This window comes from Rhincodon typus, chromosome 2 (assembly GCF_021869965.1).
Source record: "Rhincodon typus isolate 14 chromosome 2, sRhiTyp1.1, whole genome shotgun sequence".
Classification (NCBI taxonomy): domain Eukaryota; kingdom Metazoa; phylum Chordata; class Chondrichthyes; order Orectolobiformes; family Rhincodontidae; genus Rhincodon; species Rhincodon typus.
Window position 1 is genome coordinate 44,390,700 of NC_063333.1, and position 13,243 is coordinate 44,403,942.

Below are 13,243 nucleotides of genomic sequence, written 5' to 3' on the forward strand. Positions count from 1 at the left end.
CTGATGCTGCTTGGCCTGCTGTGTTCATCCAGCTCTACACCTTGTTATCTCTTAACACTGTAGGGACATTGTTTTTCACAGTGGATCAAGAATGCAATGGAGTGCCACCTTCTCCAAGGGCCACCAGGACAGGCAATCAACTCAACTTTATAAGCATCATGCACATCCCCAGAATGATTTTATATTTAAATGTACAAGCTATTTAATGGGCATATGGCTTCCAATAAATTAGTTAACCTTAGGATATGTGAACAAATGGGTTCCAAAATAATTAATGCATCATCTTAGTAAATGGTGCAACCATTCCCTTTTCCACAGCAGGAGGAATAAAGTGCTGCCGATCTGTTTACTAAACACTGTCAGACATTCAAGCAATGCATAGAATACGACAAAATGTTCAACTGTAAAATACTTTATACGAAAGGTATGGAAGGACTTTGAAAGTTTGTGATCAGGTGGCCAGCAGCAGAAATGCTTATGACACAGTGTGGAGCTGGAGGAACACAGCAGGCCAGGCAGCATCAGAGGAGCAGGAAAGTTGATGTTTTGGTTTGGGACCCTTCTTCAGAAATGGGGGATGGGGAAGGGAGCTCTGAAATAAATAGAGAGAGGGGGGTGGAGTGGACGAGGGAGTCGCGGAGAGAGTGGTCTCTACGGAAGACAGATAGGGGTGGGTGCTGACCCCACAACCAAGGATATATTTCCCTCCCCACCCCATCTGTCTTCCGTAGGGATCGCGCTCTCTGTGACTCACTCGTCCTGTCCACACTCCTCACTAGCCCCACCACCCTTGGCACCTTTCCCTGCAACTGCAGGAAGTGCTATATCTGCCCCTACACCTCCCTCCTTACCTCCATCCAAGGAACCAAAAAACCTTCCACATTAAACAGATGTTCACCTGCACATCCACTAATGTGGTCTACTGCATCCGCCGCTCCCGATGTGGCCTCCTCTACATTGGTGAGAACCAGCGGAGGCTTGGAGACCGCTTTGTACAGCACCTGCGCTCTGATCACGACACACAACAACACCTTCCAGTCGCGAACCATTTCAACTCCCCTTCCCACTCCCTGGGCGACATGTCCATCCTGGGCCTCCTCCAGTGTCACAATGACGCCACCCAGAAACTGAGGAGCAGCACCTCATATTCTGCCTTGGGAGTCTACAACCTAATGGTCTCAATGTGGACTTTACCAGTTTCAAAATCTCCCCACTCCTGGCCTAATCCCATGACCAACCCTCCCTCTCATCCCCATCTCCTGACCTGTCCATCTTCTCTCCCACTTAACCGCTCCTCCCACCTCACTGACCAATCCCCGCCACTGCCTACCTGCATTCACCTAGCACCATCCCACCTACCATCCCCAGCCCCCCCCCTCTCTATTTATTTCAGAGCTCCCTTCCCCCTCCCCCATTTTTGAAAAAGGTCCCGACCCAAAATGTCAACTTTCCTGCTCCTCTGATGCTGCCTGGCCCGCTGTGTTCCTCCAGCTCCTCAATGTGTTATCTCTGACTCCAGCAACTGCAGTTGTTACTATCTCTGAGAAATGCTTATAAGACTGGTTAAGAGCCACAATCAAGCCTGCTGGGAATTTTGGTCAAGCTAGTTTAAACTCTGACCTCAGTTAAAACTGCTATGGCCTGTAGTTTCCTGTGTTGACCAAATAAGGCAAGTGACATAATGGAGTTACTGCTACCTGACATGGTATATGGAATGTCTCTGTTCACAACTTGCTGTAACCATTTGGGAGCTGTTTACCAGAAAATTCCACTGGCTGGGATTGAATAATGTAATCAGGCTTTTATCAGTTCATTGGCTGAGAGCAACAGATCTTTCTGGAATGGAGCACGTTTTCAGATAAATTAACAAAACAAAGGAATTTTTCTCAGAGACGAAGAAGCCTCCAGACGACATTGGAAAAGCATGTGCTCTGAAGCTATCTTTGGAGAGCGGACAAAGAACCATGAGACAAGGCCTTCACATAGAACAAAGTTGACTACATCACTCGAATCGTGGTAGTATTTGATTGACGCCAAACTTAGAGTTAAAGTAAGAGTTAGGGTTAGTTAAGTTAAAGTAAGATAAAGGGAAGTTAAATGAAGTGAGTTAAAGTTGAAGTTAAGTTAGATAAAGTAAGATGTAAATGTTGCAATAAATATATTTTAGTATTGGTACTTAAAGAGTTAAAATAAAGAAGGCTTTGTTTAATTAAGTTCTAGGTCAGTTCCCTGTTTTTGTCTGTCACACAAGGGAATAGCTGGGTAAAAGGTTTGAGTACTCCTTTTTGGGCAACAACTTAAAGCTTGGTAGCTCCAAAATCCTAATGTTTTGACGCACCAGAAAACAGTTTAAAACACTGCAAATTGAATCATACTGCAGGGGGAATTTTTTTGTCTTTCTCAGGCGATAACATCATTCAACCATGAAAATGTTACAGTACTGAAAAAAGCCATTCAGCCCATCATGTATTAGCTGAATAAACCAGCTGCCCACATTCACAGCAAATGGTCCACAAAGCTGTCGATTACACTATTTCAGGTGTAGATCTAGGTTTCCTCTTAATTAAGTTGCAAGTTTTTATTACAACAACCAAACTTGGTACTTCAAAGCTGGAAGTTTTTTTTTAATCAATCAGCAATAATACAGAACCAGTCATAAATATCGTTTACATAAAATACAAAGCTGTTCAAAGCATTGTGAGAGGTATGACAGGGTCATGTCTATTGGACACTTCTTTCACGCAAAGCTAACGATATGTTTTCACCTTTTTACAGTGCAGTTCAACTTTGGGAATGTGTACAATTCGCAAAAAATGTACTCCTTGAAGAAGTAGCTGTTATAAATGGATGTGAGTGTACTAAATAATGGTGATAAAATCTCATCAACATGAAACACTGCTGACTTGAAATTATCCAACAATGAAATCATAGCTGTAATCCTCTCTCTTAGGTCTGAAAGTGATAGAGTCATAGAGTCATATAGCACGGAAACAGACCCTTTGGCCCACACAGTCCACGCCAATCATGTTCCCAAACTAAATTAGTCCCACCTGCCTATGTTTGGCCCATATCCTTACAAATATTTCTTATTCGTGAACTTATCCTGCATCCACCACACTCTCCAGCAGTTCATTCCACACATGAACCATTCTGTGTAAAAGAATTTGCCCCTGATGTCCTTTTAAAATCTCTCCTCTCACCTTAAAAAATATACCTCCTAGTTTTGAACTCCCCCTTCCTACAGAAAAGATCCTTGTCATTCCCCTTATCCATGCCTCTCATGATTTTATAAACCTCAATAAGGTCACCCCTCAATCTCCTATGCTCTAGTAAAATAGGTTCAAGTCTTTCCAGTATATTTTTAATATTCTTAACAAACCATAGAGATCATTTCAACCTAATCCACACAATTGAAAAATTTACAGAATGTAGAATAGGCAGCCAATCCAATCAATTTACCAACTAGTAGCTTACGTTAAAATTCTTCTTCAGTTCTCTGACCAAACATAGACCCTTGGTGGTTATTTAGCTAACTCTGGCCAAGCGTGCGATTATTTTTACTATGAGTAGAATTGAGGGCAGAGCTGTTGTGGGAACTCTGATTCACATTCCAATCCATCTAACCAATTAAGCTAACTGGATACCCATTTAAAAATATCCCCCCCAAGTTTTCCACATTGACATAAAATGCCAAGCCGCATTCTCACTGCAATCCTTTACAGTAAATATACAATGTAGATAAATAAGGGCTCTCCTGGTGCAGCAGTAGTGACCTTAACTCCAGGCCAGAAGTTCTGGGTTTAAGTCCCACCTGCCCCAGATGAATGGTGGGACAGAATTGTAGAATGACATGGCATTCGGTCCATCATGTCTATTCTACCCTGTAGTGGGATTATCCAATCAATCCTACTCCACTTCGACAGACCTGAAATATTAATTGTTGTTAGTCTCTCCACAAACGATGCTTGAACGTTTACAAAAGCTTTTGTTTTTATTTCAGTTATATTTGATGTTCCATTGAACATTCTCTCCAAGATCCAGTGATAACGTCATAATCATCCTCTTCCTTGTGTGTTGAAATCAATCCCACCATTCAGTGGTTCATCAGATACGAACACACAGAAATAAGTGCATCAAACTGCTGTGATTATGTGATGCATGGAATTTAAACAGCACTGGATAATGGGAAAAAAGAACTGAAACCATAATGGGTTTTGTGGTTTTGACATTCTGAGAAAAGAAAAGATTTGACTTTGAATTCCAAAACTATTTTGGTGTAAAATATTAGAGGTACTGAGGACTTTAGTTTCAAGTGCAAATCAAACATGTTAAAGGAATTTATACTTGAAAATGGAGATTAAATTATGGATAGAATTAGCCTCTGGCAGAAGGTGTGCCCACCTACAATGTGTTTGCAAGTATGCAAATCACACAGTTATTGAAATCAGACACTTACCCCAGAATTACAGCTCCTAAAGTTACCCGCATGACTGGTCAAACAAGAAGGATTTAGTTTATCGGCTTTGAAAGTTCACAGTTTTTGCATGAAACATCAGCTTTAGCAGAAACAAGTAGAAATCAGAAATCTTCTCAGCTGTACAACTACAAGAAGATTCTGTAAGCTGCGTTTGAAGTTAGGGTTCCTTCCAACTCTTTATTACGTAGCCCTTCCCTAGCATTCACATTCGTAAGGCTTTCCCATATATGTTCTTGTACGAGATGCAGAAGAGTGATAGGAAGAGGAAATTACAAAAAGCATACACAATAGCTCAGATGATGGAAGTAGAATCCAGTCACAGCATTCGAATGTAGTCTTTGATCTAAATGGCTAATGATCAGCAGGACAGCAGACTTGATGGTATCAATTAGATCCTGCAGACCCTTAAAGATGTTATCCTTACGTTCTCAAAAAATTGCTTTTCATTATCTTCTCCAGGCAGTCCACTGAAGTCTAAATGACAATGGTCAAAGCATTCACTTTTCTTTGGGGTCGCTGGACCTGAAATGTTAACTCTGCTCTCTCTCCACTGATGTTGCAGACCTGCTGAGTTTCTCCAATAATTTCTATTTGTGTTTTACTTTTCTCTATTTGGCTGAGAAACCTCCCCATGAAGATTACTTGTAAAGTTGTTCACAGTAAAAACATCTTTTCTGCATGCACCAAATCCATCTTGTCTACTGGAACTGGGAAGGCCACTGCTGTGAGTACTTCTATTGGCTCAGTGCCGCCATGTGGATGTAATATTATCCCTCTTTTTGCATCAGGATGCCACAGTTGTTAGACCTAGGATGTTAACTGACGTGTCACTTACTATGTCCAAATAGCAAAAATGCAATAAATAAAATAAGCTGAATTATATAGTCAAAGTCAAAAAGCACGAATCCTCAAAGGTCATGGAGAAGGTTCATAATGCTCTACTTAGGGTACAGTTCAAACATGGCTCACATTCTTGATAACATGAAGGTGACTCAGGTCCTCAAGACAATATAGAAAATAACAGGAGCCTACAGTCCCAAAGACAGGTGCCTCAGAGAAAATGGTATACATTATCAGATTTAAAAGATAAATCCTGAATTTTCATTTGAAATGCTGTAGAAAGACAAGACAAAAATGTTCTGAATAGTGAAGGGCAACTGAAGACCAGATGGGAGGACAGACACAAAGGGTGAATAAAAAAACTGAATAGTTTTTCAGAAAAGTTGGTTGAGGCCAGGACATTGGATTCAATTTAAGAGATAGCTTTTTACTAAATGGTAGGTTTGGTGATCTGTCACATGAGATCAAATGAGCAGAAACTGTCTTCTCCATATGAACTTATCACGCAGAATTAGATGACAGTTCTGCAATCATGGTTAAAAAGTTGCTGTACAAGGCCCAATTCATAAGATAGTTGAGGTTAACAGCCTCCATCTTGTGAAGGGAGCAGTATTCATTAAGCCTACAAAGTCTGCACAGAAAAAACACCAATAAAACAAATGGGTGGAAGCATGGAAAAAGATATTCATAGTATTTGCAGGATGTAGGAAAAGATTTGAAGGAATTTAGCAAGGTAAGGCTGCCCGAGAGAATTACGTAAATAAATTTTGCACCACACAAGTATCAGGCATTCACCATCTCCAACAAGATTGGTGACTTTCAGTGGTATTCCCATTCCCCATCATCAATCATCAGAAACTTAGCTTCAGCAGCTGTGTAAAGCATGTGGCTGCAAGAGCAGGTCAGAAGCTAGGTGTTCTGTAGAGAATCACTTGCCTCCTGATTCCTCAAATCTTATCCATCATCTGGAGAGCATCAATAAGGAACGTTTGGAATACTCTTCACTTGCCGAGACGTATTCCGTTCAAGAGAAAGCTGATTGCAATCTCAGAAAATCATCCACCACCTTGCACAGTGGTTGCAGTGTGTATCATCCATTAGTTGCACTCCAAAAACCTGGCAAGGATTCTAACAGTTCTACCTCTCAAACACACAACCTCAACCACCTGGAAGGGCAAGGGCAGCAGGTGCACCAGAACTCTATCACTTTCCAGCTTCCCTTCTCGTCACACACCATCCTACTTCGGAAATACATCACCTTCAAACTTCATTTATTCCTTCCTTATCACTAAGCATAAATCCTCGAACATCCTACCCACAGCAATGTGAGAAGACCTTCATTACATGACTGCAGTGCTTGTGGATTGTAGATCAGAATCTTTTTCAGGGGATAGGCAACAAATGTTGACTTTGCTAGCAAAGCACAGACCCATGAAAGAAAAAGAAAACACACTGTCAATTAGTTTCATGACTAATATTTATTTGCTCAAGCTCTAGAGTTCTGTCACTGTCATATCCATATTGTAGTTGATTTACAGGTACATTAAAAAATGTTTATAATATAGTCATAATTTTATTCTTGAGCTCACTTTGTGCAGAAGTGTGTTAAATTGCATATTTCTTGGAAACTGTTGCGAAACCTCCTCCCCTCCCCCTGTACAAGTTGCACACCTGCTCTCCCTATACACTATGGCACTGACTCGAACCCCTTCATTGGAAGAATGACTGCTGATTACATCATTCAGTGAACTGTCTTAGGCAAATCATTGTACCAGAGTATGAAGGAGCTGAATTAACATATGTGGTTGAAGTGCCAAGCTTTGTAAAGTGTTTGGGTTAATTACTGTAAACTACTCATGTTAATTTATCTCCCTCACAATGATGTATTCAGTAGTTTCTCCCAACCGGTTTACCAAGCTTTGCTGTCTAACACACTACACTTAGAAAAAACTGGAAACAGAAAGTTAAGATTACAATTCATAATTGCAGAAAGTAAATTCATTTGTTTTGACTGTTTAGTGTAAAAGATATAGCTAAAATTAATTACAGAAAATAAAAAAAAAATCATAGTAAACCAAGATAAACCTTTTACATCTTTGGAAGCTAAATTAGAACAAAATGTTTAATCACAAAGCGGGTCATTGTGATTGCCAGGTTTCATAACTTACAAAGCAGTTGGCACAGTAATCTGAAATAGCAAGTTCAAGAGACAGGTCAGGCTAGAACGGGACAAGGAGCGAGGAATTCCTGTTGGATTAATTGCATCTATTTCAATGTGAGAGGGCTAACAGTTAAGGCTGACGAACTCAGGGCGTGGATAGGTACGTGGGGCTGGAATATTATAGCCATGACAGAAACATGACTAAGGGAGGGACAGGACTGGCAGCTTAATATGCCAGGGTCCAGGTGCTTTAGGTGGGACAGAGGTGGAGGAAAGAGGGGAGGGGGAGTTGCATTTTTGATTAAGGGGATTATCACAGCAGTAATCAGAGATAAAATAACTGAGGGATCATCCAGTGAGGCTTTGTGGATGGAGCTAAGAAATAAGAAGGGCATAGTGACATTATTGGGGTTGTACTATAGGCCCCCAAACAGTCAACAGGAATTAGAGGAACAAATATGCAGGGAAATTTCAGAGACTTGCAGCAGAAATAGAGTTGTCATAGTGGGGGATTTTAACTTTCCTAGATACACTGGGACCTGCATAGAGTTAAGGGCTTAGATGGGGTAGAATTTGTTAAATGTGTTCAGGAAAGTTTCTTCAAACAGTATATAGTGGGTCCTACTCTGGAAGGAGCAAAACTCGACCTCTTGGGAAATAGGGCAGGATAGGTGACTGAGGTGACAGTGGGGGAGCACTTTGGGACCAGTGACCATAGTTCTATTAATTTTAAAATAGTCATGGAGAAGGACAAAACTGGTCCACAGATTCAAGTTCCAAACTGGGGCAAGGCGAATTTTGATAGAATTAGACAGGTGCTTGCAGGGGTTGATTGGAGAAGTTTGTTTGCAGGTAAAGGGACCTCTGGCAAATGGGAGGCCTTTAAAAGTGTGATAGCTAGGGTTCAAGGTCTATATCTTCATGTGAGAGTGAAGGGCAAGGTTGGCAGGAGTAGGGAACCCTGGATGACAAGAGATATTGAGGCTTTGACGAGAAAAATGGAGGCATGACTGAGATACAGGCAGTTGGGATCAAGGGAATCTCTGGAGGTATATAGGGGATACAGGAGTTTACTGAAGAAGGAAATCAGGAGGGCAAAAAGGGGGCACAAAATAGTTTTGGCTGAGAAGATTAGAGTGAATCCAAAGAGATTCTTTAAATATATTAAAGGAAAAAGAATAACTAGAGAGAGAATTGGACCTCTCAAGGGCCAAAGTGCACGTGCATGTGTGCAACCACAGGAGATGGGCGAGGTCCTCAATGAATATTTTTCCTCTGTGTTTACCGTGGAGAAAGAGCCAGTAGAGACGGTCAGGTCAAGTGCAGGACTCCCACGGATGGTGACACTGAGGTTGCTGGTTGTCCTGAAGCCTTCCATTGATCCAAGGGAAGGTGTGATGCCTCAAGACTCAAGTCAGTCATAGGCCTAGCAGGGAGCAAGGAGCTTAGGGTGTCATAGTAATATGACTGGATTAACAATCCAGAATCCAAGGCTAATACTTCGGGGGGAACATTGGTTCAAATCCCGTCACAGCTGCTGGTGCATTTCAAATTCAGTGCATAAATCTGGGATATTAAGCTAGTTTCAGTAATGGGGACCAAGGAAACAATAATCAATTGTTAAACTGACTCACCAAGATCCTTTAGGGAAGGAAATCTGCCATCGTTATCTAGCCTACACGTGATTCCAAACCAACAGAAACGTGAAAGGTACTGGAGGACAGTGAATGTTGTTCAAGAAGGGTGGGAGGGAGAAACCTGTAAGCCTATGAGTCTACCATCAGTGGCAGGGAAGCTTTTGAAAAACATTCTGAGAAATAGAATTAAACTCCACTTGGAGAAACAAGGATTAATCAAAAATAATCAGCATGGCATTGTCAAGGGACAATCATGTCCAACAAACTTGATTGAATTTTTCATAGAGATCATTACAATGTGTTGCTCATTCACCATGTTAATTAGAAAACTTCTTCTTTTCCTTTCAGGCATCAAGATGCAATAACTCAGAGGTACCCACGGCCCTCTGGAACCTTCCTTTCCTCCCCTTCCCTCTGACTCCACCCACTCCCCCAACCCCACCTCCTGTCGCGTACCCACCATCCCTCCTAACCTACCGCTCTCCGATGCTGAACATTTTGTATTCAGCAAAGGTCTCACATTTATCCCTCTGTGTCCCCACTTTAATGAATTTTGGGCGAGACATGACATCAAACTTTTCTTCCGCTGTCTTCGCATTCCCCTCCTTCTACCTACACTCAACCTGTTCATTGAGAACTGTCGGTGTGACATTGGTCACCTCAATTTCTCCACCCTCTCACCCATTCCAACCTATTTCCCCCCGAACTGACTACACTCCATGCGCTCAGATCCAACCCTGACTTTGAAATTAAGCCTGCCGATAAGGGTAGTGCTGTTTTTGTGCGGCGCACTGACCTCTACATTGGAGATGCTGAGCACCAGCTCTCAGATACCTCCTCCAATCTCTCCAAGGACCATGACACCACCATGGAACACCAGGCCATTATATCAACAATGGTCACTAATCTCATTTCATCTGGTGACCTTCCCCCCCCACTGCCTCCAAGTTGATAATACCCCAGCCCTGCACAGCTCGCTTCTACCTCCTTCTGACAATGCACAAAAAGGACTGCCCAAAGAACTCATCTCCTCCTACTTTAACTCGGTCTTTTCTCTGCTGGTCCAGTACCTGCACACGTACATCCATGATTCCTTTGACACTTTATGCCAGTTTCAGAATTTCTAGTTTGCGGGTTCCACCTACCTCCTCTTTGCCATGAACGTGCAATCCCTTTACATGTCCATCCCCCACCAGGATGGTCTCAGGGTCTCCGCCTCTTCTTGGAACAAAGGCCTGAACCGTCCCCACCCACCATCACCCTCCTCCGCTTGGCCGAGCTCGTCCTCACTCTGAACAACTTCTCTTTTAACTCCTCTCATTTTCTTCAGGTCAAAGAACTGGCCAAGGGTACCTGCATGGGCCCCTGTTATGCCTGTCTCTTTGTGCAGTACGTGGAATATTCCTTGTTCGAGTCCTACTCCAGCCTCCACCCACAACTTTTTATCTGATATATTGATGATATCATCGGTGCTGCTTCCCTCTCTAATCCATAATTGGAAAAGTTGATCGATATTGCTTCCAATTTCCACCCCGCCCTCACTTTCATCTCGTCTATCTCTGACTTCTCCCTTCCCTTCTTCAACACCTCTGTTTCCATTTCTGGGTTTAGACTGGCCACCAATATCCAAAATAAACCCACCGACTTCCACAGTTAACTAGATTATACATCCTCACACCCTGCTTCCTGTAAAGACTTATCCCATTCTCCCAGTACCTCCATCTCCGTCGCATATGTTCCGATGATGAGTCTGAAATGACCACCTTGTTCCTCAACTGAGGATTCCCCAGCACCATTGTCGATAGGGCCCTCAACCGGGTCCGACCTATCTCCCACACTTTGGCCCTCACTCCCTCTATTCCCTCCCACAACAATGAAAGGGTTCTCCTTCTCCTTACCTAATCATCACACTAACATTCACATCCAGCGGATCATTAGCTGCCATTTCTGCCACCTCCAGCGGGATGCCACCACCAAACACATATTCCCCTCTCCTCCCTTGTCCACCTTCCGCAAGGACTGTTCCCTCTGGGACACCCTAGTCCACCACCTTGTCCACTCTTCCTTCACTCCCAACACTCCGTCACAGCCCACGCCACCTTCCCCTGCAACCGCAGCAGGTGTAACACTGCGCATTTACCTCCTCCTCAGTATCCAAGAGCCCAAACATACCTTCCAGATGAAGCAGTGCTTTACCTGCACTTCCCACAATCTAGTCTACTGCATTCGCTGCTCACAATATGATCTCCTCTACATTGGGGAAACGAAGCGTGGACTGGGTGACTACTACGCAGAACATCTATGTTCTGGCTATAAAAAACACCCCGAGCTTCCAGTTGCCTGCCAACAACACACCACCCTATTCACTGTCCAATATCTCTATCTCAGGCTTGCTGCAGTGCTCCAGCGAAGCTTCACGCAAGCTGGAAGAACAACACCTCATTTTCCACTTGGGGACTCTATAGCCTTCTGGACTCAATATCAAGTTCAGTAACTTTACGGCTTGAACTCTCCCATGTCCTAGGCCTAGCCCCACACCCCAGGCCTTGTTATCACATCGTCTCCTATTACACAGAACCCACTGTCAGCCACCAACAGTCCCCATTAATAGCTATTCACCCTTCTAGCTAGATCATTATCCATTCCTTTGTCTGTCCAGTTCTTCTTCTCTCTCTTTGGGTTCTATCCCCACCTATCATTTACTCCTTACCCACTCTTCCCACCCTATCTTCTATAAGTAAACCAACACTTTCCCAGCTCCATCAGTTCTGAGGAAGGGTCACCGGACCTGTTTCGTTAACTCTGATTTCTCTTCACATATGCTGCCTGACCTGCTGAGCTTTTCCAGAAATTTCCGTTTTTGTTTGGAATTAGATGTGTAGTTGAGCATAGTGCAATGATATAGTCTACATGATTTCAGTAAGGCTTCTGACAGCGTGTCATGTGGGACACTGGTTAAGAAACTTAGAGACCATGGGATGCCGGGCAGTTTGGCAAACTGGGTCCAAATTGGCAGTGGCAGGAAGCAGACGGTGATGGTCGAAGAGCGACTGGAAGCCTGAGTCCAGTGTTATAATGCAGGACTTTTTTACTGAGCCCCTTGTTATTTGTTGATCCAATGCAGACAGCCATGATAATGGGAGTGAAGGTAGTAAGGTGTGATGAAACCAAAGCTCCAGTTGTAGAGGACTCCACACCTTCTACTGCGTGTTGCACACTGAATAACCCTGTGCAGTTTCAAAGCTGTAGAGGCTTCTACTCTACTGGGCTAGCTTTCATCGTCCGTTCTTATGTCTGTACTATGTGCAGACATCCAACCGAAGGCATCCTGTCCCCCTTCCACTGAAGGTCCTCAGGTGCATGAGGGAATAGAACCTCCTTCACATCTTATGAGCCTCTCTGCATCAGTGGAAATACTCATACAGTTTTCGATATGATGGCACAAGGTGATGATCGCTGCACTAACATGTTTCTCCACAGCTATATGCAACATGATGGCGCATGGATACCCAAACGGTACACTGACATCCGTCAGATCCATGAGACACTGTGTGCTGCGGATTGGTCAGTAGCACTGGTAGCTCACAGACCTTTGGATGGGATATCAGCTACACTCCAAGTGATGTCTGCATGCATGTATTGGGCATGCCTAAGTGTGAGTATGTCAGTGCTGTTACCCTACACGGAGCACTTTCATTATTAATGGCCTCAGTGTTAGTGTCCTAAATATAAATCCTGTGCAGTAAGAGTTATTCTTAAATTTATGAACCTTTACAATGAACCTTTGTAATGTATCACTTACATTACTACTTGTGTATTGCCATGTAATGAGAATTTTCAGAGCTTTATCAGTGGTCACAGTGCATCTCACATAAAGTCATACAGGCATATTTTTCTCAATGTTTGTTAAAAATAGAACTTCTAAATTTTCAAATATGTATGCGATCATTCTTCTCTTCATACAATTTATATACCTCCTGCTTGCTGAGTTTGGACTGCAATAAACCCAACAAAATTCCGATAAACAGCAAGAACTGCCGATGCTGGAGTCAGAGATAACACAGTGTGGAGCTGGAGGAACACAGCAGGCCAGGCAGCATCAGAGGAGCAGGAAAGTTAATGTTTCGG

At 43.0% G+C, this 13,243-nt stretch overlaps 1 protein-coding gene across 1 annotated transcript in view; it reads right to left on the reverse strand.

The window, feature by feature from the left end:
• Positions 1-13,243, reverse strand: part of LOC109928491 (disintegrin and metalloproteinase domain-containing protein 22) — a 320,108-nt gene that overhangs the window by 207,182 nt on the left and 99,683 nt on the right. The window contains exon 6 of the mRNA XM_048607855.1: positions 12,582-12,669. Within this exon, the coding sequence (XP_048463812.1) occupies positions 12,582-12,669 (88 nt within the window). The remainder of the gene's footprint in view (positions 1-12,581; positions 12,670-13,243) is intronic.